Source organism: Corythoichthys intestinalis, chromosome 13 (assembly GCF_030265065.1).
Source record: "Corythoichthys intestinalis isolate RoL2023-P3 chromosome 13, ASM3026506v1, whole genome shotgun sequence".
Lineage (NCBI taxonomy): Eukaryota > Metazoa > Chordata > Actinopteri > Syngnathiformes > Syngnathidae > Corythoichthys > Corythoichthys intestinalis.
This window is the reverse complement of record NC_080407.1, coordinates 10,638,077-10,665,258: the sequence shown is the minus strand read 5'-3', so window position 1 is coordinate 10,665,258 and position 27,182 is coordinate 10,638,077. Positions and strand designations below refer to the sequence as shown.

At 41.9% G+C, this 27,182-nt stretch overlaps 3 protein-coding genes across 3 annotated transcripts; 2 read left to right on the top strand and 1 right to left on the bottom strand.

The window, feature by feature from the left end:
* si:dkeyp-38g8.5 (uncharacterized protein LOC568385 homolog) lies at positions 1-3,383 on the bottom strand. The gene is made up of 3 exons (XM_057856124.1): positions 3,194-3,383; positions 935-1,116; positions 1-856 (listed from the first exon to the last, which is right to left on the bottom strand). The coding sequence occupies exons 1-3, from the start codon at positions 3,264-3,266 to the stop codon at positions 257-259; spliced, it is 855 nt and encodes a 284-aa protein (XP_057712107.1). The 5' UTR covers positions 3,267-3,383; the 3' UTR covers positions 1-256.
* Positions 3,384-3,485: 102 nt separating this feature from the next.
* Positions 3,486-16,920, top strand: scyl2 (SCY1 like pseudokinase 2). The gene is made up of 18 exons (XM_057856121.1): positions 3,486-3,649; positions 5,900-6,096; positions 6,164-6,321; positions 6,407-6,551; positions 8,157-8,306; positions 8,376-8,597; positions 8,668-8,784; positions 8,862-8,987; positions 11,982-12,158; positions 12,324-12,446; positions 12,516-12,629; positions 12,706-12,838; positions 12,899-13,017; positions 13,086-13,186; positions 13,341-13,407; positions 13,486-13,563; positions 15,297-15,419; positions 15,494-16,920. Exons 2-18 carry the CDS (start codon positions 5,920-5,922, stop codon positions 16,046-16,048), a joined length of 2,685 nt encoding a protein of 894 aa, XP_057712104.1. The 5' UTR covers positions 3,486-3,649; positions 5,900-5,919; the 3' UTR covers positions 16,049-16,920.
* Positions 16,921-17,388: 468 nt separating this feature from the next.
* On the top strand, positions 17,389-26,913 carry tcp11l2 (t-complex 11, testis-specific-like 2). Its single transcript, XM_057855446.1, has 10 exons — positions 17,389-17,507; positions 20,616-20,800; positions 20,882-21,014; positions 22,908-23,028; positions 23,093-23,316; positions 23,390-23,526; positions 23,608-23,780; positions 23,851-24,032; positions 24,101-24,273; positions 24,339-26,913. Exons 2-10 carry the CDS (start codon positions 20,623-20,625, stop codon positions 24,596-24,598), a joined length of 1,581 nt encoding a protein of 526 aa, XP_057711429.1. The 5' UTR covers positions 17,389-17,507; positions 20,616-20,622; the 3' UTR covers positions 24,599-26,913.
* Positions 26,914-27,182: the final 269 nt, after the last annotated feature.

Here is a 27,182-nt window from a genome sequence, read left to right as displayed (position 1 = left end):
TCCAAAAATACAAGCTTTTTTATTACAGTATTATTGACATTTGTTTAAACAAAGTAGTAACAGTAGTAGCTTGACAAAAAAAAAGTTCAAAATTCATTTCCAATCACTCCATCATAGCAATTCTTTCAAACGAAATTCATCTTTCAATGTTTAGTGTTCTTCTGTCTTTGTGTGTGATTGTCAATTTCTCTGTAACTGTTTTTATGTTCAGTTGCCATAAAAGGAGCTCTACAAATCCATGTTATTTTTTCATTCATCAAAAATTGGCAACAAGTTTTTCAAACAAATCCAGGAAGCGCTCAGTCTTGTCTTTTGAATGCCGGTCACTGGTGGTGTCGTAGGAGAAGGGCGATTCCCCGACTGAAGTGCTTTTCTGTTTCTCCAACGCCATCCGCTCTCTGTTGATAGCATCTCTGTCCTTGGCCACCATCTCTTTCTCCCTCTCTATCAGCAACTTCTCCCGCTCCAGCAGGGCTCGTTCCCGTTCCAATATGGCGATCTCGCGTTCCAGAAGCTCCCGATCTCGTTGCAGGGCCATGCGTTCCAACTCCATGGCCCGAGATTCCCTCTCCGTCGCCTCGTCTCGCGGGGTGAACTCCTGGCTGTCTTCCGTCCTGTTGTCATCACGACAATCTTCGTCTCCCGCTTCAACATCTGCATCCAGCAGGACCTCAATTTGCGCAACTTCAACTGGCGAGACGATCATTTTTCTTTTCTTAGCTTCGGGTGGGTTATATACTTTATCTAATGGGCTGATGACCAAAACGGGGGCACTGCCTTCCAGCCTGCCCTCCATGGCGTCGTCCATCAAAGTGTAATGATGCCACGTTTGACCATTTTCTTGGAACTTGAGATCCTAAGAAGAACGCCACGTGTCAAATTTGCATCAAACATAAATGTAAAGTTTTTTTAATTTTTTTTTTTTTTACTGTACCTTGTATCGTTTTTTCAGGTTTTCCCATTTTTTGGCGGCCTGACGGTTATTCATTTTGTCTTGCAAGCCCATGTGTCTGAGAATGGCCTTCCATGCCCAGATTGACGTATTCCTTTTCCCGGAAAAGAGATACCTATTTGTCATCCTTAGCTTCACAAACTCTTCCATTTCCTTGGCGTTTACTGCAAGAGAAAACGGTTAAATTTCCGTATTGGCCCGAATACAAGACAGTGTTTTTTGCATTGAAAGAAGACTGAAAAAGAGGGGGTCGTCTTAAATTCGCGGTCTAGACATTGTACCCATTCATGACACTAGATGGCGCCAGATATCATTCAAGCGATGTTCTGTCATGACAGATCTCAGCTACTCTCCCCATTCACGACGCTAGATGGCGCCAGATATCATTGAAGCGATGTTCTGTCATGACAGATCTCAGCTACTCTCAAGTTAAACTAGTTTGCATTATTTTATTGCATTGTTTTTCCTTATTCCGATTTGTTTCAAGACTACAGTTACAGTTAGACTTCACTTTGATGATTAATGCAGTTATTGCAATTTGTTGTTTTATCACAATAGATTGGTTAAATTACATTTCAAACACCAGAGGCCATTCATTTACGAATGTGATCGCACTTTAGTTTACATATTTAAATGTTCAGATACTAAGATTTGAATGAGGCAAAACAACATGCCTTTTCTCTCAAATATATTGTGATAATCATTTGTTTCGGATGTACTGTAATTATTTTCTGTATAAAAATTAATTTGGTGTTCAAAAAGTCTTTTTTCAACGTTGTCTTATAATCAGGGCCGTCTTATATTATTGCCAATATATGTGTTTTGTTTTGTGCTGCTTTCAAGACTCCTTGTTTTTCCTCACGTATTTTTTTCTGTGCTGAATTACTACCTGCTGCTTTATTGTACAACCCATAGCAAAAAGTTTGGAATCACCAGTCTCGGACGAGCACTCACTCAGACATTTAATTCATTCATTCATTCATCTTCCATGCCCATCATGTAGAACAAACTCGGATAAAAAGCTTAAAAGAATAATGAATTAGTTCAAAGGTGCAACTCTTTGAAGGGATAAGAAAGCTGTCTAAAATTTCAACAAAAGTTCCAGCATCATTACCTTGTCAAGAGTCAAGAATCTTCATCGGTTAAGGTGATGATGCAGGAACTTTTGTTTGGTGCTGTTCCAGTGAGATTTACAAAGATGACTGCCCGAAGAAGATATCAAAATTAACTAACCCAAAGGCACTGGAGAGATGGCTGTGGTTAAATCGTCAATAAATGCACAAATTAACATTTAAATTTCAGACAGCTTTCTTATTCCTTCAATTGAAAATATGTTTGTCATTTTCCAAGATGACAATGCACCATGCCACAGAGCTAAAACTGTTAAAGCATTCCTTGGAGAAAGACTCATCCAGTCAATGGCATGGCCTGCAAATTGCCCAGATATCAACCCAATTGATAACCTGAAGTGGAAGTTGAAAAAAATAGTCCACAGCAAGGTCCGACCTGCAAGGATGATCTGGCAACTGCAATCAAAGAGAGTTGGCACCAAATTGATGAAGAATACTCATCATGTCCATGCCTCAGAGACTGCAAGCTGTCATAAAAGCCAGAGGTGGTGCTACTAGATATGTGTTTTGATTGTTATTTCTTTGTTTGTTTCTCAGGATGGAGTGATTCCATATATATTTCCCTGCACTTGCTCTCTAAAATTAACATTTACTGACCACCACAATGTTTTTTTATTCATTTCTTTCTGTGTTTCTGAATGCTAAAGAGTTGCACTTTTGAACTAATTCATTATTTTTTCAAGCTTTTTAGCTTGAGTTTGTTCTACAAGATAAAATGTCTGAGTCAGTGCTTGTCCGAGATTGGTGATTCCATACTTTTTGCTCAGGGATGTACAATAAAGCAGCAGGCAGTAATTCAGCAAAGAAAAAATTACGAGATAAACGAGGAGTCTTGAACGCAGCACAAAACAAAACACGGAAGTCGGACTGCCTGCTACCGGAAATCATCATTGTCATTAGCACACATTACGTCATTGTAGACTGTAAAACCACTTTTATTAGCATCTTGATCATTGTAGCTAGTACGCACTACCTCGTTCTACACTTTGAAACAACATTTTATACGATTTTTTTTTTAATGGCACAAGTATTATCAACACCACACATAGGTGAACGTTCTTATAAAGACCTTTTAATTATACATTTTTATTCTTTAACAAATCAAACTTACATTTATATACCATCTCCACGGGGTTAACTATATCATCTGTGGTAGACGTGTACGCGTGATCTTGGAAATCCATTTCGTGTCAGGTTTGAAGACTTGTTCGATCAAGTGCCCTTCCTAGGGATCGACGTAGTTTTCTTCAGAGGACCCAAAGTTCTTCTTCTATGATTTTTAACGCCCTATCGAGATTCTAACTGTGTAGACACAAAGGATGTTTAGCTCAGTATCGCCGTCTGGTGGAGAAAATATATAACTCGCCCTGGAAACTGTGACGTCAACGTTTGCTTGCGCTCAGGACCCGGAAGTAGCTTTGTCAGGCATCCTAGCCTAGCATGCTAGCTGATTCTGGAGGCTACTTGAAAACATGGGGGCTGTCAGCGAAGCACGTCAGTGACAGCATTCCCCAGGAGTGGGCAACTTAAAAGGGTATTACCTGAAGACATCTTGTACTGTGTCAATGTGAGTTTATGCGATCCGATGAAACGACACTTTGGGGATACCTGATTGGAACGAATGCGATGTTACTGCGCATTCTTGGCTAGTTAGCCCAGCTTGTCGACTGGCGCGGTGAATCATTACCAGAATATTAAATCGATATGCGTTAACTTGTGGGCTTTAACATCACGGGGTGTTCAAATGGCAGCGTTCGGTGGTAAATACTTTGAGGTTAAATCAGGGTAACTCTGTCCGAGCTACGACTAGTTCGTTATCAATAATTAGGTCGTCATTAATCGTGCTATCGACGTTACTGGGATCTTTTAGAAATGTGTGAAATCGGGAAAATATATTAAATGATTATCATAACCGACATTCCAAGCAGTACTAAATGGCAACCATTGTTGCTAAACCACCCCTGAGAATGAAATACCTAAATAATGCACGGATACGGTATAAAAATGCTCAGTTGTTGATAGTAAGACCAGAAAATGTGTTCATAATTAATTAAGGATGACTGAAAGCGTTGCTGGCATGCGTTCAAATGGATTTTATATTAGATTCCCAAGTGATGGAAGCAGATCAGAATTTACAAACTCTATGTTCATGTCTAAACACTGCAAAGGTTCAATAGAGCCAAAAAGCGACATTTAAAAAAAAAATAAAAATTGACTTCCCCTTGCATCACTTAACGTCAACTTCCTTTTCCAGTGTTTTTTATGTACTTGCGACTGGTATCTGTAATTCACTACAGTGACAGCCACTGGGTTATATAGACACTGTTGTAATGGAACATTTTGGTCAAGTGGAAAATTTTTGTAGCAACTTGTTGGTTCCTTTATTAAACAGCCGTCTTTTTAAAATGATATATTGTTTCTTGGCAAGAGCATATCGATAAACTAATGAGATACAATGTACTAAAGAAGAAAAAAAGTCAATTTTCTCTTTTTACAGTTTCTCTTATTCTCTAAGAATTGTCATGATGCGAAGCATTGTGTTATGCGTATTATGGCTCGGTCAAAAGAGCTGTCTGAAGACCTGCGATCAAGGATTGTTGATTTGTAGAAAGCTGGGAAAAGATACAAAAAAAACATCTCTAAAAGTGTGGATGTTCATCAATCGACAGTCAGAGAAGTTGTCTACAAAGGGAGAGTTTGGCACTGTTGCTTCTCTCCCAAGTGGTGCCCGTCCACCAAACATGACGCCAAGAGTTCAGCGCAGAGTACTCAGAGGTAAAAAAAGAACCCTAGAGTTTCTGCAATAGACTTACAGAAATCACTGGCACAGTCCAATATCACTGTGCACACATCAACTATATGTAAAACTATGACCTAGAATGGTGATCATGGGAGGACTCCACGGAGGAAGCCACTGCTGTCTAAAAAAAATAGTTGCTTGTTTAATGTTCGCAAAAAGGCTCTTCGACACTCCACAGAAGTTTGGCAAAATATTTTGTGGACTGATGAAAACAAAGTTGAAATGTTTGGGAGTAACACATAATGTCATGTGTGGAGGAAAAATGGAATAGCTCACCATCATCAACACCTCATACCCACCGTGAAGCATGCTGGAGGGAGCATCAGGATTTGGGGCTGTTTTGTTGCTTCTGGGCCTGGGCAACTTGCAGTCATTATTGGAAGAATGAATTCAAAAGTTTATCAGGATGTTTTGCAGGAAAACCTGAGTCCGTGTGTCAAACAGTTGTAGCTAAAAAGAGGATGGATGTTGCAACAAGACAATGATCCAAAACACAGAAGTAAATCAACTTCAGAATGCTTTCAGAATAACAAAATACCCGTTATGGAGTCCAGACTTGAACCCCATTGAGATGCTGTGGCATTACCTAAAGACAGCGACTCATGCCAGACATCCCAGTAATCTGACTGAACTACAGCAGTTTCGTAGTGAAGAATGGGCCAAGATGAGTCCTGATCGATGTGCCAGACTGATCTGCAGCTACAGGAAGCGTTTGGTTAAAATTATTGCTGCCGGGGGGGGGCACAAATTATGAAATGTGATGGTTCACTTACTTATTTCCCCTCCTTCTGTCATTGTTTGCATACTATCCTTATTAAAATATGAAGACCTATAAATGTTTGAGTGGTTTTAGTTAAAGCAGACGCTGTTATTTCATCTGTGTGATTTTGACAAAGATCAGATTACATTTGATGGTGATTTTATGCAGAAATGAGAGAAATCACAAAAGGTTCAGATACTTTTTCATGCTGCGTATATATCTCGACACTACCTTGTTGATATATTGTTCCATTCCAGCTGCCCGGTCCCTCCTCGACATGGAGTCCATGCTGAACAAACTGAAGAGCACGGTCACAAAAGTGACTGCGGACGTCACCAGCGCCGTCATGGGCAACCCGGTCACGCGGGAGTTCGAGGTAGGCCGACACATCGCCAGCGGCGGTCCTGGCATGTGCTGGAGGATCTACAACGGCACCAAGAAGTCCACCAAGCAGGTACATATTATTAAGCCGCCCTTTTTATCGAGCGAAAGACCCACCGGATGTGTTGTGTCATCTCCAGGAAGTGGCCGTGTTTGTCTTTGACAAGAAGATGATTGACAAGTACCAGAAGTTTGAAAAGGATCAAATTGTGGACTCGCTGAAGCGAGGGGTGCAACAGCTGACCCGACTGCGACACCCGCGTCTCCTGACTGTTCAGCATCCTTTGGAGGAGTCACGGTCACTAGCACTTCACCTAATGACTATTGTGCTAGTTCCAAAATTTGAGAAGCATGCCGATAAAGTTTGGTATTTGTTTTTACAGGGACTGTCTGGCCTTCTGCACAGAACCGGTTTTCGCCAGTCTGTCCAACGTGCTGGGCCACTGGGACAACCTTCCTAGCCCCGTTCCCAACGACATCAAGGAGTACAAACTGTACGACGTTGAGACCAAGTATGGACTGCTGCAGGTAAGGATTAGGCTCAGAACCTGAGAGACTGTCAGACTCCACGTAAGATACAGTGGGGCAAATAAGTATTTAGTCAGCCACTAACTGTGCATTTCTCCCACTTGAAAATATTAGAGAGGCCTGTAATTGTCAACATGGGGAAACCTCAACCATGAGAGACAGAATGTGGGGAAAAAAAACAGAAAATCACATTGTTTGATTTTTAAAGAATTTATTTTCAAATCATGGTGGAAAATAAGTATTTGGTCAATACCAAAAGTTAATCTCAATACTTTGTTGGCAATAACGGAGGCCAAACGGTTTCTGTAACTCTTCACAAGCTTTTCACACACTGTTGCTGGTATTTTGGCCCATTCCTCCATGCAGATCTCCTCTAGAGCAGTGATGTTTTGGGGCTGTCGTTGGGCAATACGGACTTTCAACTCCCTCTACATGGGGTTGAGATCTGGAGACTGGCTAGGCCATTCCAGGACCTTGAAATGTTTCTTACGAAGCCACTCCTTTGTTGCCCTGGCTGTGTGTTTGGGATTATTGTCATGCTGAAAGACCCAGCCACGTCTAATGTTAAATGCCCTTGCTGATGGAAGGAGATTTGTCCTCAAAATCTCTCGATACATGGCCCCATTCATTCTTTCCTTCACACAGATCAGTCGTCCTGGTCCCTTTTCAGAAAAACAGCCCCAAAGCAGTATGTTTCCACCCCCATGCTTCACAGTGGGTATGGTGTTCTTCGGCTGCAATTCAGTATTCCTTTTCCTCCAAACACAAGAACCTGTGTTTCTACCAAAAAGTTCTATTTTGGTTTCATCTGACCATAACACATTCTCCCAGTCCTCTTCTGGATCATCCAAATGCTCTCTAGCGAACCGCAGACAGGCCTGCACGCGTACTTTCTTCAGCTGGGGGACACGTCTGGCAGTGCAGGATTTGAGTGCCTGGTGGCACATTGTGTTTCCGATAGTAGCCTTTGTTACTGTGGTCCCAGCTCTCTGTAGGTTCACCATTCTTGTTATCATTTCGACGCCACGGAGTGAGATCCTGCATGGAGCCCCAGATCGAGGGAGATTATCAGTGGTCTTGTATGTCTTCCATTTTCTAATAATTGCTCCCACAGTTGATTTCTTTACACCAAGCGTTTTACCTATTGCAGATTGTCTTCCCAGCTTGGTGCAGGTCTACAATTTTGTCTCTGGTGTCCTTTGACAGCTCTTTGGTCTTGGCCATAGTGGAGTTTGGAGTGTGACTGACTGAGGTTGTGGACAGGTGTCTTTTATACCGATAATGAGTTAAAACAGGTGCCATTAATACAGGTAACGAGTGGAGCCTCGTTAAACCTCGTGAGAAGAAGTTGACAGCCAGAAATCTTGCTTGTTTGTAGGTGACCAAATACTTATTTTCCACTCTAATTTGCAAATAAATTATTTAAAAATCAAACAATGTGATTTTTTAGTTTTTTCCCCCCCACATTCTGTCTCTCATGGTTTAGGTTAACCCATGTTGACAATTACAGGCTTCTCTAATCTTTTCAGGTAGGAGAACTTGCACAATTGGTGGTTGACTAAATACTTATTTGCTTCACTGTATGTCATTCTTATGTCATTTTAGATCTCTGAGGGTTTGTCCTTCCTGCACAGTGGAGTGAAAATGGTTCACGGCAACTTATGTCCAGAGAACATTATTCTGAATAAGAGTGGATCATGGAAGATTATGGGTTTTGACTTCAGTATTTCATCCAGCAATCCGTCTGACAATGAAGTGAGTGAAAGGAGGGAGTTTCTGTTGCGCCTCACTTCATTGTCTGACCCGACACTCCCTCGCTCGCAGCCCAAGTTCTCCTGTAAGGAATGGGAGCCCAACCAGCCACCTCTGTGCCTGCCCAACCCCGAGTACCTGGCGCCCGAGTACATCCTTTCAGTCAGCTGCGACACGGCCTCCGACATGTACTCTCTGGGCGTGGTGGCGCATGCTATCTTCAACGAGGGCAAACCCGTTTTTGCCGTTAACAAGCACGACATCTTCAAAAGCTTTAGCCGGCAGCTCGACCAGGTGCGCGCGGCGGGACAACGGCACGAAGCTCGATATGACCGTTAATGCTAGTTTCTTTATGTTGATGTAGCTCACCAACATAAGTCCGGCACTGTTGAACAAACTCCCAGAGGAGGTACGCGACCATGTAAAAATGCTACTCAGCGTCTCGCCCAACGTGCGCCCCGATGCCGACCAGATGACCAAGGTTAGCGTCGTCCCAGACGTCGCGCCGTCCTCCTCGTTTATGTGTCTCATCCATTTTTGTCCCACTTGGAAAACTAGATTCCGTTTTTTGACGACGTGGGCGCGGTGACGCTGCAGTATTTTGATTCGCTCTTCCAGAGAGACAATCTGCAAAAGTCTCAGTTCTACAAGGGCCTCCCTAAAGTCCTACCCAAGCTCCCCAAGGTAAACTTTCATTAGGGGTGAGCAAAGGTCAGTCATAGACTTCATTATATATGGACATGACACTTCCACCAGAGCCTGCGCCACACCTACGGTAGGGGGCCGGCCCAACACTCAGCGTCAATGGCGTACCGCAAGCAACACGTCACTTCCGCTCATTAATATTCATGGTATTAGCTACGGTTGCTATGCAAGGACAAGCCACCGTTTGTCCCTAATAGGAAATGAATGGAAATCATGTACGAAGGAGATGTTTACAACGCTAAACCTACCAATTCTCTCTGAAAATGATGTGCCTGGTGCCAAATTGACAGGCATAGATGTGGAAGAACATAAAAATGTTCAGTTAAAGAGATGGCTTTAGTGTCGAAGGCTGAAAAAGACGAAAAAAACGAGCCGACCTAAGAATAGCTTTAGCTTTTTAAAATTTTTTTATTTCTCCGGTTTCAACAAGCTATCCTTTACCATCAGCCCTGTCTTTCTTATATATCCTCTGGTTGTCCTACGTCTCTTACCGTTCTTGGGGGTAATTTAGTTAGCTTTGTGTAGCGGTCGCAAATGCTACTCAGTGACAGCCAACGAACACTTTTAATTTTTTCATTGATAACACATCTTAATCCTATAATTTATTTACACTTCCCTCTTATTAAAGTTGTTTATATATATATATATATATATATAAACAGAAACGGTAACAGTGGCAGTCAGATATCATTGTAATTCTTTTCAGGTCATTCATTGTCAGACAGAAGCAGTACGGCACAACGTTACGCTAAAAAAAGAAGTTAAAAATATAAAAATGGCTTACCTCTTTGTCCTCTGAAAGACCATGTCAACCCAACATAATGTTTACTGCATATGAAACGTGAATGGATTCGCCGAGCTGGTGTTAAAGTCCGCGCAAGTTGATTCGGTTTTAACATTTTTTCCTCCCGAGTTTTTGGTTTCCGGGAACGTATGAAGAAACCATCCTTCATGGTTGTAATATCTAGAGTCGTTTCTACAAGTTCCAAAAAAGCAATGCGTGATCGGCATGTTCGTTTTTGAAAGATTACCGGCGAAAAATAGCACTTTTTACGTTGGGTCTATGCGAGGGCGGGTCTATAATGTCCCACTTCGGCTTTACTTCTGCTTTACGATGCGACGTCACGGTCTAAAAATAGCCTCTGCGCGGTACGCCATTAAGGCTAAGTAATGCTTCGTCAGTCGCAGCAATTCTTAAAACCAGCGCAACGCCGGATTTAGCTTGAAAAAGTACGAAAGCTGTACAGCATACAAACAGGAAGGATTGTCTCAGGAATGATTTGTTCGAGGATTCAAGGTAAATATTATATTTTTCGTACTACCATGCATGCATTTTGAAGCATTGTGAAAAAAATCAATACGAGAAATTAACTGCTACGGCATTGGCGTCATAATTCGCAATATTTACGTAAAATAAATGCTAACTGCCCGTTTTTTTTTTCGCTTTTAACAAAGAATTGAGAATGTTTTATGTCCATATCTGAAGAATTCAGGGATTTAGGCATTTATTCACAAGAATTTTCAACGTAAAAGCTCTGTGGTGATTAGGCGGCGCCACGGTGGCTTCAAGATAAGCAGCACATTCGACATAGTTACGTAAAATAAATGCTAACTGCCCGTTTTTTTGCTTTTAACCAAGAACTGAGACTGTTTTACGTCCATATCTATAAAGAATTCAGGGATTTAAGCATTTATTCACAAGAAGTTTCAACGGAAAAAGCTCTTTGTTTACATATGGTGGCCGCTAATATGCTTACTGACTAGCATCATATTTCGCAATATTTACGTAAAATAAATGCTAACTGCACGTTTTTTTTTTGTTTTGTTTTTTTGTAGCTTTTAACCAAGAATCAAGACTTTTACATCTATATCTATGAAGAATTCAGGGATTTAAGCATATATTCACAAGAATTTTCATCGTAAAAAGCTGGCTTAGACTAGCAGCACATTCGACATATCAACGTTAAATAAATGCTAACTGCCCATTTTTTTTTGCTTTTAACCAAGAATCTAGACTGTTTTTTGTCCATATCTATAAAGAATTCAGGGTTTTAAGCATTTATTCACAAGAATTTTCAACGTAAAAAGCTGTTTGTGGTGATTATGTGCGCCAAGGTGGCTAAAGGACTAGCTGCACATTTGACATAATTACGTTGAGTAAATGCTAACTGCTGTTTTTTTCATTTTAACCAAGAATCGAGACTGTTGTACGTCCATGTCTATAAAGAATTCAGGGATTTAAGCATTTATTCACAAGAATTTTCAGCGTAAAAAGCTCTTTGTGGTGATAAGGCGGCGCCTCAGTGTCTTAAAGATTAGCCGCTTATTCACATATTTACGTAAAATAAACGCTAACTGCCCATTTTTTGCTTTTAACCAAGGATCAAGCCTGTTATACATCCATATCTAATATAAAGAATTCAAGGATTTAAGCATTTATTCACAAGAATTTTCAACGTAAAAAGCTCTCTGTGTTTCCACTCTGTCAGCTTTGATGGAGGTAGGCCCCCATTTTTTGTTTTGTTTGGTATTTTAACCAAGAATTAAGACTGTTTTACATCCATATCTACAAAGAATTTAGGGATTTAAGCATTTATTCACAAGAATTTTCAACGTAAAAAGCTCTGTCGTGATAAGGCGGCGCCACAGTGGCTTAAAGACTAGCAGCACATTCGACATAGTTACATAAAATAAATGCTTACTGCCCGTTCTTTGCTTTTAACCAAGAATTGAGACTGTTTTACGCCCATATCTATAAAGAATTCAGGGATTTACGCATTTATTCACAAGAATTTTCAATGTAAAAAGCTCTTTGTGTTTCCACTCGGTCAGCTTTGACAGAGATAGGCCCCCTATTAATCGGCCCGCGCCCCTTCATATATTATGAAGTCTATGGCTCTGTTCAAAATCCTCAATGGATTATCCCTGTGCAAATTTTCCAGAAAAATCACTATTTATTTGTTTCCCGATAAGCGAGTAGTGGTCTACCGCATCCTTCCGGCTCTTTCATCGGAGTTCGTCAACCCGGACATGGTCCCCTTCGTGCTACCTAACGTGCTGCTCATCGCCGAGGAGTGCACCAAGGACGAGTACGTCCGCCTTATCCTGCCCGATCTAACACCAGTCTTCAAGCAGCAGGAGCCCATCCAGGTAACGCCCCAATTTCCACTCCAGAAAAAGAAACATGTTTATCAGACGTATATTTCTATCTTCTCTCATGCTTCTTAAGGCTAGCAACATGGTAGGTGGTAAACCAATGCTTTGCGTTCTTGAGTAGGAAGTTGTTTTATAACTCTCAACTGTGTCCCTGTGCAGATTCTACTCATCTTCTTGCAAAAAATGGACCTGCTCTTGACCAAAACGCCGCCGGAGGACATCAAGAACAGCGTTCTGCCAATGGTTTATCGAGCTCTTGAAGCCCCGTCCGTGCAGATCCAGGTGGACATTTTGTTTGTGGTGCGCATTTTAAGTTTGAAACTCAATTCTCTTTATTTATTTGTCTTCCAGGAGCTGTGCCTCAACATCATCCCCACATTCGCCAACTTAATCGACTATCCGTCCATCAAGAACGCTCTCATCCCCCGTATAAAATCCGCCTGCCTGCAGACGTCTTCGCTCGCCGTGAGTCATTTTTACAATTTTTCTGAAAATTCATACATTGAATCTGTTGTAACTTTCTCTTCCTGTGGTCACAAAGGTGCGTGTCAACTCGCTAGTGTGTCTGGGAAAGATCCTGGAGTACATGGACAAGTGGTTTGTCATTGATGAGATCTTGCCCTTCCTGCAGCAGATTCCCTCCAGGGAACCGGCGGTGCTCATGGGAATCCTTGGTGAGCTTCTGGATTTTCCTTACTTTAATTTGTGCGCTACCTTACCTGTCACCGCTTTAGGCATCTACAAGTGCACCTTCAGTCACAAGAAGCTGGGCATCCCCAAGGAGAACCTGGCAGGTAAAAGCCTGCCACACTTGGTGTCGCTTAGCATTGACAGCAATCTCAACCTCAATCAGGTAATTTTTACCCGTGTAAAATTGTGATATCGTCGTGTTTTTTTCACGTCATGTTTTATGTGTTCCAGTTCAACTCCTTCATGGTGGTCATCCGAGAAATGTTGAGTCGCATGGAGGCCGAGCACAAGACCAAGCTGGAGCAGCTGCACATCATGCAGGAGCAGCAGAAGTGAGTTCAAAGTTTAAAACACGCTAAAGCATACTTAAGTCTCTTTCATCGCTTCCAGTAGGTAGATGGCAATGTAGTGTAAAGCGCTTTGAGCGCCTTGAAAGGTGGAAAAGCGCTATACAAGTATAACACCATTTACCATTTCTCCTATCAGGAGTTTGAACATAACCGCCACAGGGAAACCGTCAGAGGAGACCAAGAACCCGTCGACGTCACACCAGGTAGATTCTTTCAAGTCAAGAGCAAGAAATGTTACTTTTTTGTAGACCGTTTAAGTGCATTTTGTCATTTCTTGTCAGATCGATGACATTTTTGGCAGCGCGGGGGTGAACGGGAAGGAGAACGGATCTTCGACCGTAGCCCCGCAGCCTAATAGAGTAAGAGGATCACAAGTCTTTAGCCTTGTTAAGACTGGAACTACCGTTTTTTTTTTGGGGGGGGGGGCTTTCAAGAAAGACCAGAAAGGCGTCAAATGAGGCCAATACCAAACTGAATACTTGGCTTTACAATTATCCACTCAAACAAGCAATCCAGCAGACAACCCCCCTACACACTCTGGTGGAGTCGCTGCCTAGGTGTGAAGGGGGGGGGGGGGGGTCACTCTGGATAGAGGACTTCTGGTTGGACTTCTTGGTGGGTCTTGCAAAGGAACTGGCTCACTCTCTTGTCGGCGCAAAGAAGACGCAGAAGAAGAAAATTGCTTCGGGAACAACCTCCAACACCTAGCCTCGTGAAAAAGGCGAAGTGTCATATGTCACCACATAAAAAATGTTTTGTTTTGGATTACACCGCCCCTTGTACTGTGGGTAAACCGCAGCTTTTGGAATATGTAAAAAGGTTGTCCGCCCGATTGCCTGCCTGAGCGGTCCACTGTCCGACTAAGCCAAGGCAGCCCTGCCCTGCAAACACTCAAGATGCTAATTGGAGCAATCCGACCCTGTGGTTTTGCAAGTGTGAATGGGAATGACTAATGAGGACTATAGTGCTCACAAAAGATATGGCGGAACACACTCAGGTGACTTGAAGTTCTGCTCTGAGACCCCCAATTTAGCCAACTTTCAAAATTGTCTGATATGCAAGTGTGATACATCATTGGAAAGCTTAAAATCTCAATTTTCGAGGGGAAGAAAAAATTTGATAAGGAGGGCGTTTTCTAAAAATTTTTTTTTTTTTAAACAGCAAAACCCTGTCTGCAGGGGAGAGCACGCGAGAGCAGAATTACAGACGCCATGACTTTAACGAGATATTATCGTGTACTTACATTGTTTCGATCCAAAAACTCCATGTAGCATGTATCACTGAGTGTCAAGACACAGCTGTGAATGGCCACAGCTGGATTTTTGGGGGGATTTTATAGGTGAAACATGGTAATATAACAAGGCTCGCGATGCAGAAATCGCAGACATCAAGCAGTGGTCGAGATTTTGTTTTTCATATATTTAACTTTTTAAACATTTTTTTCCTATTTTTCTTTGTTTGGATCGATTATTCATCATCTAACATGTCTGAAAAAATGTGACCGAAACAAAAAAAATACATTTAAGCAATAGTTATGAGGTAAATATACATGACCTTTTACAGACACCATTTTTTTCATTGTGATGTCATTTGTTTAAAAGTTTAAAATATGCCAGTGAATCATTTTTTAGTCTTTTAAAAAAAAATTTTTTTTTAAACGAAATATTAGACATCAATTAATGATTTTTAAATAAAAATGACAGACATTTTGAATAACAAATAAAACTATTTACTTTCGTTTTATGGCTGGGTTGAAATAAAAGCGGTTGCGCAACATCTGTAAACGGGGGTTTTCAGGGTAAAACTGGCAAATTAAAAATAGCTCAGGGGCTTAATGCACCATGAATCTGCTATGGCAGCATATAGACATATTGTTCTAGCAAACACAACAGCTGTTTTGTCTTAAAATACAGCAGTTTCTTTTCAAGAGGAGTGCAAGAGCAGAAAGTGCTTTTTCAGTCTTGTCTGTGTTTTTCGCCATATGCTGATTAGGGTCAGATGATCCTTCTCTAGTTACAAAAGTGATTTGTATAGACTTGGTAGTTCTAGTGTTAATAACTTGCACTCAACTGCTTTCCTATGCTGCCTTCAGATGTCTTTGACTCTGGAGGAAAAACAGCGACTGGCTAAAGAGCAGGAGCAAGCGGCCAAACTGAGAAGTCAGCAGCCGCTGGCGCCACAGAGCGTCAAACCGACGGCTTCCACCAACTCCAAGGTATTCTTTTATTTTTTGGGGGGGGGCTGGTTTCTTTTTATCAGGGTAGAAACTAAAATATGTTTTACTTGCAGACGAAAGATCTAACCAGCAGCCTGCTCAACAACATGGCTTCCCTAAACAGTATGTCGTTATCCAACACGCCACGACCGCCGATGGTGCAGGCCTCACCGGGCATGTCCGCCTTCCCCTCGCCGTCCGTGGGCGGCCCGATATCCAACGGCTTCAACTTTTCGTCATCACCGGGCGTGGGGATGAACATGCGGCCGTCGGGTTCCAACATCTATGGTGGCATGGGCACCACCGCCAGCACCCCCAACTTTGGCGCCCTAGCGCAGAATAACAGCCAGATGAACATGTCGGCGTTGGACAACCTTTTCACGTCCAACAAGCCCAAAGTGTCCCTCAACCAAATGGCGCCCGCGAGCGGCAACCCATGGCTCGGCCAGTTCGCCACGGCCCCAAACGCTCAGCCCGCCATGCAGGGAGCTCCGGCGGCAGGATTCGGAATGCAGGCGAACCCTTTTTTCAGTCCGCAGAACTTCTCCCAAACCCCCGTCGCCGCCAACCAAAGCGGACTAAAGCACAGCACGTCCGCGAACAATGACCTGAAAGACTTGTTTGGCTGATAGTTGTTACAATGTGAAGTGAAAAATTCCACTTTTGCCGTGTCTATTTTAGATCGTGCTCACATTCTGCACCTCATTTGTATTTGAAGGACATGTTGCTTCTTCTATGCTGTCTTCTACAAGGCTGTGGGTTTCTTACTCTTTTCTACTTGATATTCTTAAGGTTGTTTTGGGGGTTAGTTTATGAATGTGAGCTAGTTTAATCCAGTGGACATCCGGACTCGGGAGGTCCCTGGACGTGTAGCATCCAGCAAGCAGGCTGGCTCAATGGCAACAATCCTTGCAGCAAGAGTAACGTCCACATTACTGTGTGCCACGTACAGCCTCATACACACATCGACATTTCACTTCATTTGAATGCAGTACGACTGGTCTGAGCACACCTTATAGCTAGATGCTAAAAAGGTGCATCGTAGGCTCTTGTGCCTTACAGGGTTAACTTTTTTTTCCTGTCAATTTGACCAATGAACTTATCTTTTGTCTTTCAAATCAAAAGATTCCTGTTTGCACTTGCAGTGTACCATTCCGAGCTTAAATTTTAAATAGTAAAAAAGTCAATATATGGATTCCAGCACTTTTCAAATGTTTTAATTAGACGGTGCAAAGGGTCTTCTGCAGTTTTAGTTGTGTGTGTGATGAGAGTGTAAGCCTTAGGGGATGAAAAGCGTGCAATAGCAATGATTCATACTGCACTGCCCTCCAACAGCCACTTAGTTGAACAAATATTACAAATTGCACAGTTGTCATTTTGTTTTCACTGGAGACCGCTTTCAGAAAGTCTTTAGTCATTCCTTTTTCTCTTTTTTTCATATTCTACTGCTGGCATTTGTGTGTTATGTGTGATTTAACGAAATGTGTACATATAAAGGAAAGTATACAATCGTTCTAGGGTGTCTGGTTGTTTTTGTAACGGACAAAAATGTTGCTAAAACATCACACATAATGACGACAATGCAAAAATTGTCACTTTTTTTTCTACATACACAGGCGAGATCGTAAGTATAATGACTTATGTGTTGACTCAAGTGTCACAAAAGACGAAATTTGGCATTTTTTGACATTTTCTTAGTGAAGTCACATCCGTAAACAAAGACGTTCCGCATGAAGCCAATGGGAGCGTACCATTTCACGCAGGGTTGTTTGGCTTGTCGTGTTCATGGTTACTATTTCCTTACCGATTTAAATTTATGCATAGTTTACATTTGAATCATTTTCTATACTTATATTGACATTATATGCATTCTATAGACTATATAGATTTGTATGGATTAATTTCTTCCTTGTATTTTTGAACGTCGCTCCTCCCATGTCATAAATGGTTTCGCCCATTTGTCCTGGAGCTCCTCGGCGTTACCGAAGGACCTTTAAACAGTCAAGATCGACTCACAGGAAACGACTAAACTTCGCTTCACAAAACAACGATTTCCACAAGTCACCACAACGGGAGACTTAAAATACGGTACGAACACGTTTGTATTATACTTTTTTTCCTTTCGATGCTTCGCGAAGCATTCTTTTGTCGCCTTGCTCGAATGCGAGTTTTTGGGAGGTCGTCGAATTGACAGCTGATTGTGTTTCTTTTCCGCCAAAATGACTAATATCACAAGTTAATTATGCGTTAAAATCGAGTATTAAAGTTAACATGAGTATACAGTGAATGTTTCAACTGTTAGTTTAAAAAAACAAAAACAAACAAAAAACAGCTGTGGTGACAGTAAACAACCATAAAAGTGTGAGCATGGCTTTATGAGAAAAAAAAATCATTGTTTTTCTGTATATATAAAAAATACTTCATTGTTTTTTGTTGTTCTTGTTTGCTTCTCGAGTACAGATCACGTGTACTTGGTTCTCACGCGTGTGTGGATATTTTTTTGTCCATGTGCTGTGCTCGGAACCAAAGATTTTCCATGTAGGGATGATTGACGGGCGGCGCCAGCCAATAGCGAGTGACGATATTTTTTAAACCCCGCCTCTTTTATCCACTGCTTTGTTTACGTTGTGCTGCAAAAATCTGGACCTCATTCTTCCAACACCTTGCAGCCAACGCTCATGACATTGATGCACAATTGAGTTGACGCTTTATTCCCCATATTTTCCACTTAATGCAATTGAATTCCTTAAAAATCAAATTAATTATTGCATTGTTGTCAATACTTTTATTATTTAATGTCTATCAATGATTGCAAAATGCACTTGAAATATTAATCCGACTCAAAATGGAGTCTAAAAAGGATAAATGTCCCCTTTTTTGACACTTGTCGTGAAGGAGGCGCAGATGCCAGAAATAATCCCTTGTCCGGAATCTCTCTGGATAATCTGTGGAAATTGGCCTGCTGCTTCTTTGTGACCTAGCTATCTGCTCGTGCGGATGATGTAATGAACGACACAGCAGGGACACACAAGAGTGCATGTGCACAGTGCGTATGCATACAAGTGCTTGACAAGTGCTATCTTTAAACCAAAGTGGGAGTGGACATTCATTTTTAGCTCCAGATAGCAGGACTGACACCCCCGTATGCCTCAGATAATACAACCCCAAGCAAAAAGTATGGAATCACCAGTCTAGGATGAGCACTCGCTCAGAGATTTTATTATGTACAACAAACTCAAATAAAAAGCTTGAAAAAATAACAAATTAGTTCAAAAGTGCAACTCCTTGGTATTCAGAAACACTAAAAGAAATAAATAAAAAACATTGTCATAGTAAATGTTACTTTTATAGAGCAAGTGCAGGGAAATAAATATAGAATCACTCCATTCTGAAGAAAAAAAAAATGGAATCACTCCATTTTGAGTAGAAAATACAGACGCACCCAGTCACTTTCTTTTCCGTAATTCCTTGCCTCAGATTAGATCTGCTCATTAGTCAGCAGTTAAAAGCAGTGCAGTTATCACACCCTGGAGTGGTGCTGGACCATGTGGATTCACAAGAATCATGGCTCCAACAAGATAGATGTCTCTTGAGACAAAGGAGAGGATTATGAAACTTTTGAAGAAGGTAATGCTACACGTATGGTTGCCAAAGATGTGAGCCGTTCACAGTCATCTGTATCAAAAATCTGGTCCAAGTACAAACAGCATGGCAAGGTTGTTAAAGTTAAGCGTACTGGTAGACTGAGGAAAACATCCAAACGTCATGACAAACAACTATAAAGGCCATATGTCTTGAAAACAAGATGTACAACAAGACAAATGAAGAAGAAATGGGAGGAAGCTGGAGTCAAGGTATGTGACAGAACTGTGCAAAATCACCTAAAGGAAATGGAATTTTCATACAAGAAAGCTAAAAGGAAACCATCATTGACACTTAAACAGAAAAGAGCAAGACTGCAATGGGCTAAGGAAAGGCAATCATGGACTATGAATGACTGGATGAAGCTTATTTTCAGGGATGAGTCAAGAATCTGTATTGGACAAGATGATGATGCTGGAACTTTTGTTTGGTGCCGTTCCAGTGAGATTTACAAAGATGACTGCCTGAAGAAAACATCAAAATTCCCTCAGTCCTTGATGATATTGGGCTGCATGTCAGGCAATAAATGCACACGTTTACATTGAAATTTTAGACAGCTTTCTTATCCCTTCAATTGAAAATATGTTTGTCATTTTCCAAGATGACAATGCATCATGCCACAGAGCTAAAACTGTTAAAGCATTCATTGGAGGAAAAACTCATCCAGTCAATTTCATGGCCTGCAAATAGCCCAGATCTCAACCCTATTGAAAACCTGTGGTGGAAATTGAAAAAAAAAAGGTCCACAGCAAGGCTCCGACCTGCAAGGATGATCTAGCAACTGCAATCAAAGAGTGTTGGCACCAAATTGATGACGAATACTTATCAAGTCCATGCCTAAGAGACTGCAAGCTCTCATAAAAGCCAGAGGTGGTGCAACTAAATACTAGAGATGTTTTGATTGTTATTTCTTTGTTTGTTTCTCATGATTCCATTTTTTCCCCTCAAAATGGAGTGATTCTATATTTGTTTCCCTGCACTTGCGCTATAAAAGTAACATTTACTGACCACCACAATGTTTTTTATACATTTCTTTTCGTGTTTCTGAATGCCAATGAGTTACACTTTTGAACTAATTCATCATTTTTTCAACCTTTTTATCTGAGTTTGTTCTACATAATAAAATGTCTGAGTGAGTGCTCGTCCGGAGCTGGTGATTCCATACTTTTTGCTAGTGGTTGTATTAGATGGGTGACTTTTAGTATAAAACAAGTCAATTGTAACTGGATCCTGATGTTGACCGCCCCTCGTGTTGTCCTGCGTTACCATGGAGACATTCGATCTCACCTAACCGTTGTTCCTATTGAATACAAATTTGCTGTAAAAGTGGAGTGTTGTCGTTTTGTCTTTGATTTTGTATAAATAACGTAGCAACCGTTTCCATGGTGACCGCCCGACTACAAGTTAGTGGTCTTGCATCAAAAGACAAACAAGGTGGGGGTTTCAAACGAGGATTTCAGGAAAATAATAGTTTTGTGTTTTTTTAAAATCTAGTTTGGATTTTGGTTGTCAAAACAGTTCGGGTTTATAATTTAACTCTGGTCCACCTTTCAGTTTGAAGATGCCCCTGAACAACGAGTGTCCGTCCTCCACCTCCAGCGGTGATGAGCAGGGCAGCGACGGCGAGTCGTCATTGTCGTCATCGAGGCGCTGCGACAGCACCGCGTCGGCCAGTGACACCGACTGCTCGCGTGAGAGCTTCACCAGCGATGGCTCCAGCAAACACTGCACGCCCTCCTGTGTGTGAACCGCTTATGTACAGCACAGCGGCAGTTGTTTTTATTCAAATCTAATACATCTATCTGTGGTATCCTTACCAGCAAGCCCTCCCAAAACACTCAGTCTGGACGAGATCATGGACTCGGCCAGAGGCATCTCCAACCTCAACTTGTTCCACGAGATAGTAGTCAATCGCGACTTCCACCTGGAGCCGCATAGCCTGCCCGAGGACAGGTAATTGTGGCGCTTTTGAAACTGTCATCGTTGACATTTATTGCCACACTCCACGCCTGTTCTCACTCTCAGATGTGTTAATACCAATGCAAATATTTGCACTGTGTCGAGGAACAAGTCAGGGCAGCTCGTTCAGGCAGGTGTTATAAACCCAGGTTAAGAAATGTTGTGTTGTTAACTAAAGCGGTGATTTGAATTAGCATTTTTTGATTTTCATTCACTTATATTTTTACCGGTCTGCAAGCTATACAGTGGGGCAAATAAGTATTTATTCAACCACTATTTGTGCAAGTTCTCCCACTTCAAAATATTAGAGAGGCCTGTAATTGTCAACATGGGTAAACCCCAACCATGAGAGACAAAATGTGGAGAAACCCCCCCCAGAAAATCACATTGTTGATTTTTAAAGAATTTATTTGCAAATCATGGTGGAAAATAAGCATTTGGTCAATACCAAAAGTTCATCTCAATACTTTGTTATGTACCCTTTGTTGGCAATAACAGAGGCCAGACATTTTCTGTAACTCTTCACAAGCTTTTCACACACTGTTGCTGGTATTTTGGCCCATTCCTCCATGCAGATCTCCTCTAGAGCAGTGATGTTTTGGGGCTGTCGTTGGGCAACACGGACTTTCAACTCCCTCCACAGATTTTCTATGGGGTTGAGATCTGGAGACTGGCTAGGCCACTCCAGGACCTTGAAATGCTTCTTACGAAGCCACTCCTTTGTTGCCCTGGCTGTGTGTTTGGGATCATTGTCATGCTAAGAGAGCCAGCCACGTCTCATCTTTAATGCCCGTGCTGATGGAAGGAGATTTTTACTCAAAATCTCTCGATACATGGCTCTATTCATTCTTTCCTTTACACAGATCAGTCGTCCTGGTCCCTTTGCAAAAAAAAAAAAAAAAAACAGCCCCAAAGCATGATGTTTCCACCCCCATGCTTCACAGTGAGTATGGTGTTCTTCGGATGCAACTCAGTATTCTTTCTTCTCCAAACACGAGAACCTGTATTTCGACCAAAAAGTTCTATTTTGGTTTCATCCAACCATAACACATTCTCCCAGTCCTCTTCTGGATCATCCAAATGCTCTCTAGTGAACCGCAGACGGGCCTGGACGTGTACTTTCTTTAGCAGGGGGACACGTCTGGCAGTGCAGGATTTGAGCCCCTGGCGGCGCATTGTGTTACTGATAGTAGCCTTTGTTACTGTGGTCCCAGCTCTCTGTAGGTCATTCACTAAGTCCCCCCTGTGTGGTTCTGGGATTTTTGCTCACTGTCATTGTTGTCATTTTGACGCCACGGGGTGAGATCTTGCATGGAGCCCCAGATTGAAGGAGATTATCAGTCGTCTTGTACGTGTTCAATTTCTAATAATTGCTCCCACAGTTGATTTCTTTCCACCAAACGTTTTACCTACTGCAGATTCAGTCTTCCCAGCCTGGTGCAGGTCTACAATTTCGTCTCTGGTGTCCTTCGACAGCTCTTTGGTCTTGGCCATAGTGGAGTTTGTAGTGTGACTGACTGAGGTTGTGAACAGGTGTCTTTTATACCGATAATTAGTAAAACAGGTGCCATTAATACAGGTAACGAGTGGAGCTTCGTTAGACCTCGTTTGAAGAAGTTAGACCTCTTTGACAGCCAGAAGTCTTGCTTGTTTGTAGGTGACCAAATACTTATTTTCCACTCTAATTTGGGAATAAATTCTTTAAAAATCAAACAATGTGATCTTCTGATTTTTCCACATTCTGTCTCTCATGGTTGAGGTTTACCCATGTTGACAATTACAGGCCTCTCTAATCTTTTCAAGTAGGAGAACTTGCACAATTTGTGGTTGACTAAATACTTATTTGCCCCACTGTATCAATGTTTAGGATACATTTTGTGTTTTCAGTTTGTGGAAGGTAGTAAGCGATAATGTCCACAAGGCATTCTGGGACATCCTGGAGTCCGAGCTAAACGATGATCCACCCGAGTACCAGCAAGCCATTCATCTGCTGGACGAAATCCGAGAGGTATCAAATCTAAAATCCCCTTGGTTAGTCTCATGCTAACAGGAGACGTTCCTTTGCGGTTTAGATTTTGTTGTCATTCCTCAATCCGGGCGCCAACCGCATGCGGACGCAGATCCTGGAGGTGCTGGACATGGATCTGATCAGGCAGCAGGTGGACAATGACGCCGTTGACGTCGCAGGCCTCGCCGCGTACATCATCGACGTCATGGGAAAGATGTGCGCTCCCGTCCGTGATGAGGAGATTAAGAAACTGAGGGAGAGCACGGGAAGCACTGTGATGCTCTTCAGGTAAAAAACAGCTGAAGATTGCCATACATAGTTAAGGTTTCAGAATTGCCAAATTGAGTGCCTTGCCCACCAGGGAGATCTTCCACGTGCTAGAGTTGATGAAGATCGACTTTGTGAACCTCACCATCGACAGCCTGCGACCTGTCATGCAAAAGCAGAGCGTGGAGTACGAAAGAGCGACGTTCCAGAGCATTCTGGACAAGACGCCCGGTGAGTGGCGCGCTTGCGCTATGATCGCGGAGCGAAGAAATGTGTGTTTTGACGCCGTCCATGTCTCGGGATCTCCTTTAGATGCTTTGAACAACACCACCGCGTGGATCAAAATGACTTTTGAGGAGCTTCTGTCCACAATGCCAAGCAATCAGGAGAAAGGACAACTGTGTCTACCTGGACCTTTCCAAGTACTCAATGCGGCCTTTTTACACATCCTTCTGTGGGACTACACTAAGCACCCGCTACCAGAGGTGAATGGTTCTCATCAGAATGATCGGTCGAGTCGAGATTGCCGAACGCTCATTTATGTGGTGTCATTAGACGTGGATGACGGACGAAGGGCGTCTACGGGAGGTGCAGGTTCAACTGAGGCAGTGGCAAGCGGTCAACGAGGTTCTGCTCATTGTCCAGAGCACGGTTGGCGGGCCCGTGCAGGGTGTGGCGGCCTTGTCGGAGCGCCTCAAGAGGATGACCGCTGTACTGCTCGACCACATGCACAATCCGTGAGTGTGCAAATTTGGGTTTAATGCCAGAGTTGGGTTTATAGTTACAGCTATCTGGTGTTTTCCAGGACTTTCAACCTGCAGGAGGCACTGGTGGGTGTCAGCGCTCAGATTTGCAGTGAGCTGAACAAGTCCCTGGCAGAGAGGAGCTACCCGACGCTGACCCCCTCACTGCAGGCCACCCTCACGGGACAAATCTGCAGCATCGCCCACCAGGACAACCCCATTCGCACTCTCGTCGGTATGTTCCAGATACATTCGCTCCTGACTGGAATCATGTCCTAACTTCTCTCCCTGCATCCGCAGAGGACCGCGTACAGCACTACTTCATGACGCTCATCTGCGATCGCAAACCGGAAAACAGACTGGAACAAACGCCCGCCGGCCTTAGCGCCATACGCTTAGAGTTAGCGTCTTTGGCTGCAAAGTTCCTCTCATTGGTCAACTACAACAGGGCCGTGTACGGACCTTTCTACGCCGACATCATCAGGAAGCTGATGTTCAGCAATACCTCACCTTCGCCGTTGCCTGATTCCACTCCTCAGGATTCACTCACCTCTGAATGAACCAATGAGACTAACACCAGAGGAACAAACTGATCTTGCAGTGAAGTGTTTCATATAGGGGTCTTTTCCAAACATTACTCAGTTAAGGCACATATTTTCCTTTAAGCAAATCTCACTAAACTGTCAGGATAATGGGCCTGTTTAGTTCTAGAAAAGTTAATAGTAATATGTTATATGGCACGGTACATATACAGTGGTATGAAAAAGTATCTGAACCTTTTGGAATTCCTCACATTTCTGCATAAAATCAAAATTATATGTGATCTGATCTTTGTCAAAATCACACAGATAAAAATACAGTGTCTGCTTTAACTAAAACCGCCCAAACATTTATAGGTTTTCAAATTCTAATGACGATAGCATGCAAACAATGACAGAATGGGGGAAAAACAAGTAAGCGAACCCTCTGCCTAAGGAGACTTAAAGAGTAATTTAATCCTTTTTTTAACCACAAACCAGGTGTGTGCCCAGTCACTGATGAGTTGTTTAAAGCTGCCCTGCCCACTATAAAACACCCACCTGGTAAGAAATGTCTTGATGAGAAGCAATGTCTGATGTGCATCATGGCTTGGTCAAAAGAAATGTCTGAAGACCTGCGATCAAGGATTATTGATTTTTATAAAGCTGGGAAATGATACAAAATCATCTCTAAAAGTCTGGATGTTCATCATCATGTTGTCTACAAATGGAGAGAGTGCCACTTTTGCTTCTCTCCTATGGAGTGGCCGTCCACCAAAGATGATGCCAAGAGTTCAGCGCAGAATACTCAGAGAGGTAAAAAAAGAACCCAAGAGTGTCTGTGAGACTTACAGAAATCACTGGCACAGTCCAATATCTCTGTGCACGCATCAACTATATGTAAAACTACGACCTAGAATGGTGATCATGGGAGGACTCCAGGGAGGAAGCCACTGTCTAAAAAAAAAAAAAAAACATTGCTGCTTGTTTCATGTTCGCAAAAAGGCACTTGGACACTCCACAGAGGTTTGGGCAAAATATTTTGTGGACTGATGAAACCAAAGTTGAATTGTTTAGGAGTAACACACAACATCATTTGTGGAGAAAAAATGGAACAGCTCAATATCTACACCTCATTCCCACCGTGAAGCATGGTGGAGGTAGTGTCATGATTTGGGGCTGTTTTTCTGCCTCAGGGCCTGGACAACTTGCAATCATTAATGGTAGAATGAATTAAATCAGAGGACGAATGCGGCAACAAGACAATCATCCAAAACACAGAAGTAAATCAACTCCAAAATGGTTTCAGAAGAACAAAATACACAGTCTGGAGTGGCAAAGTTAAAGCCCAGACTTGAACCCCATTGAGATGCTGTGGCATGACATAAAGACAGCAATTCATGCCAGACATTCCAGGAATCTGAAGTACAGCAGGTATGTAGATAAGAATGGGCCAAGATTAGTCCTGATCGATGTGCCAGACTGATCTGCAGCTACAGGAAGCGTCTGATCTAAGTTATTGCTGCCAAAGGGGGGGGGGGGGGGCACAATCTTAAATGTGATGGTTCACTTATTTTCCCCCTTCTGTCATTGTTTGCATACTATCATTAAAATATGAAAACCTATAGATGTTTGGTTGATTTTAGTGAGCGCAAACACTTTTTTTTTTTCATCTGTGTGATTTTGACAAAGATCAGATCACATTTGATGGTGATTTTATGCAGAAATGTGAGGAATTCCAAAACGTTCAGATACTTTTTCATACCGCTGTCCATGTTTTTTTTTCATACCTTCTGCTATTTAGTAAAACATTATTTCATTGTGATGCCATACATTGATAAACAGTAATACATTATTTGTATTGAACTTGAAAAAAGTGGTTGGGAATCACTGGTGTAAGATACTTTTGGCATTGTGTCGTGATCCTTACATGCAAATGTTTTGACTTGATTGATTCTATGACTGTTTAAAGGTTTGTTATAACTCATGATACAGTATAAAGCTCGTAGCTCCTTAAAGGAGCAATTAAACACATTAGGGATATTTTCTGTATATTTGTCCACTACACGAGTGTTTTTTATGTCATTTTTGCTTGTGTAACAACGCATTCTTTATTCTGTTTAATGTGATTGCTGATGTTTTTGTTACATGGCTCTGTACTGTAGTTTGTTACCATATTCCTGCATATGCTTGATAGAACCCGTGTGGAAATACACATATAAAAAAAAGGTGCTGAGCTCCCGAGGGATTCTGCGTCTAGTACGGATTCAAAGATGCACAGAACACAAAAGCAATTATTTACTTAACTGAAGTTTACATTAAAATGTATTGCTTTCCTCCATACTAAAGTTCATATAATAAAAACTTTAAAGTGTTGCAAGTGTACTCATCATTTAAAAAATATTTTTATAATGGCAACTTGAAAATTTGATAAAGCAATTTATGATTGCATCAACCTTGCAAATAGAAGCATATCTCACAAGGTACATTTAACTGTCATAAAAACCGAGGAATAAAAATAAACACGAATACTATTAAGAAGCATATCGCACAAGGTACATTTGATTGTCATCCATAAAAACCGAACAATAATAATAAACACGATAACTATTAATAATAAGAATAA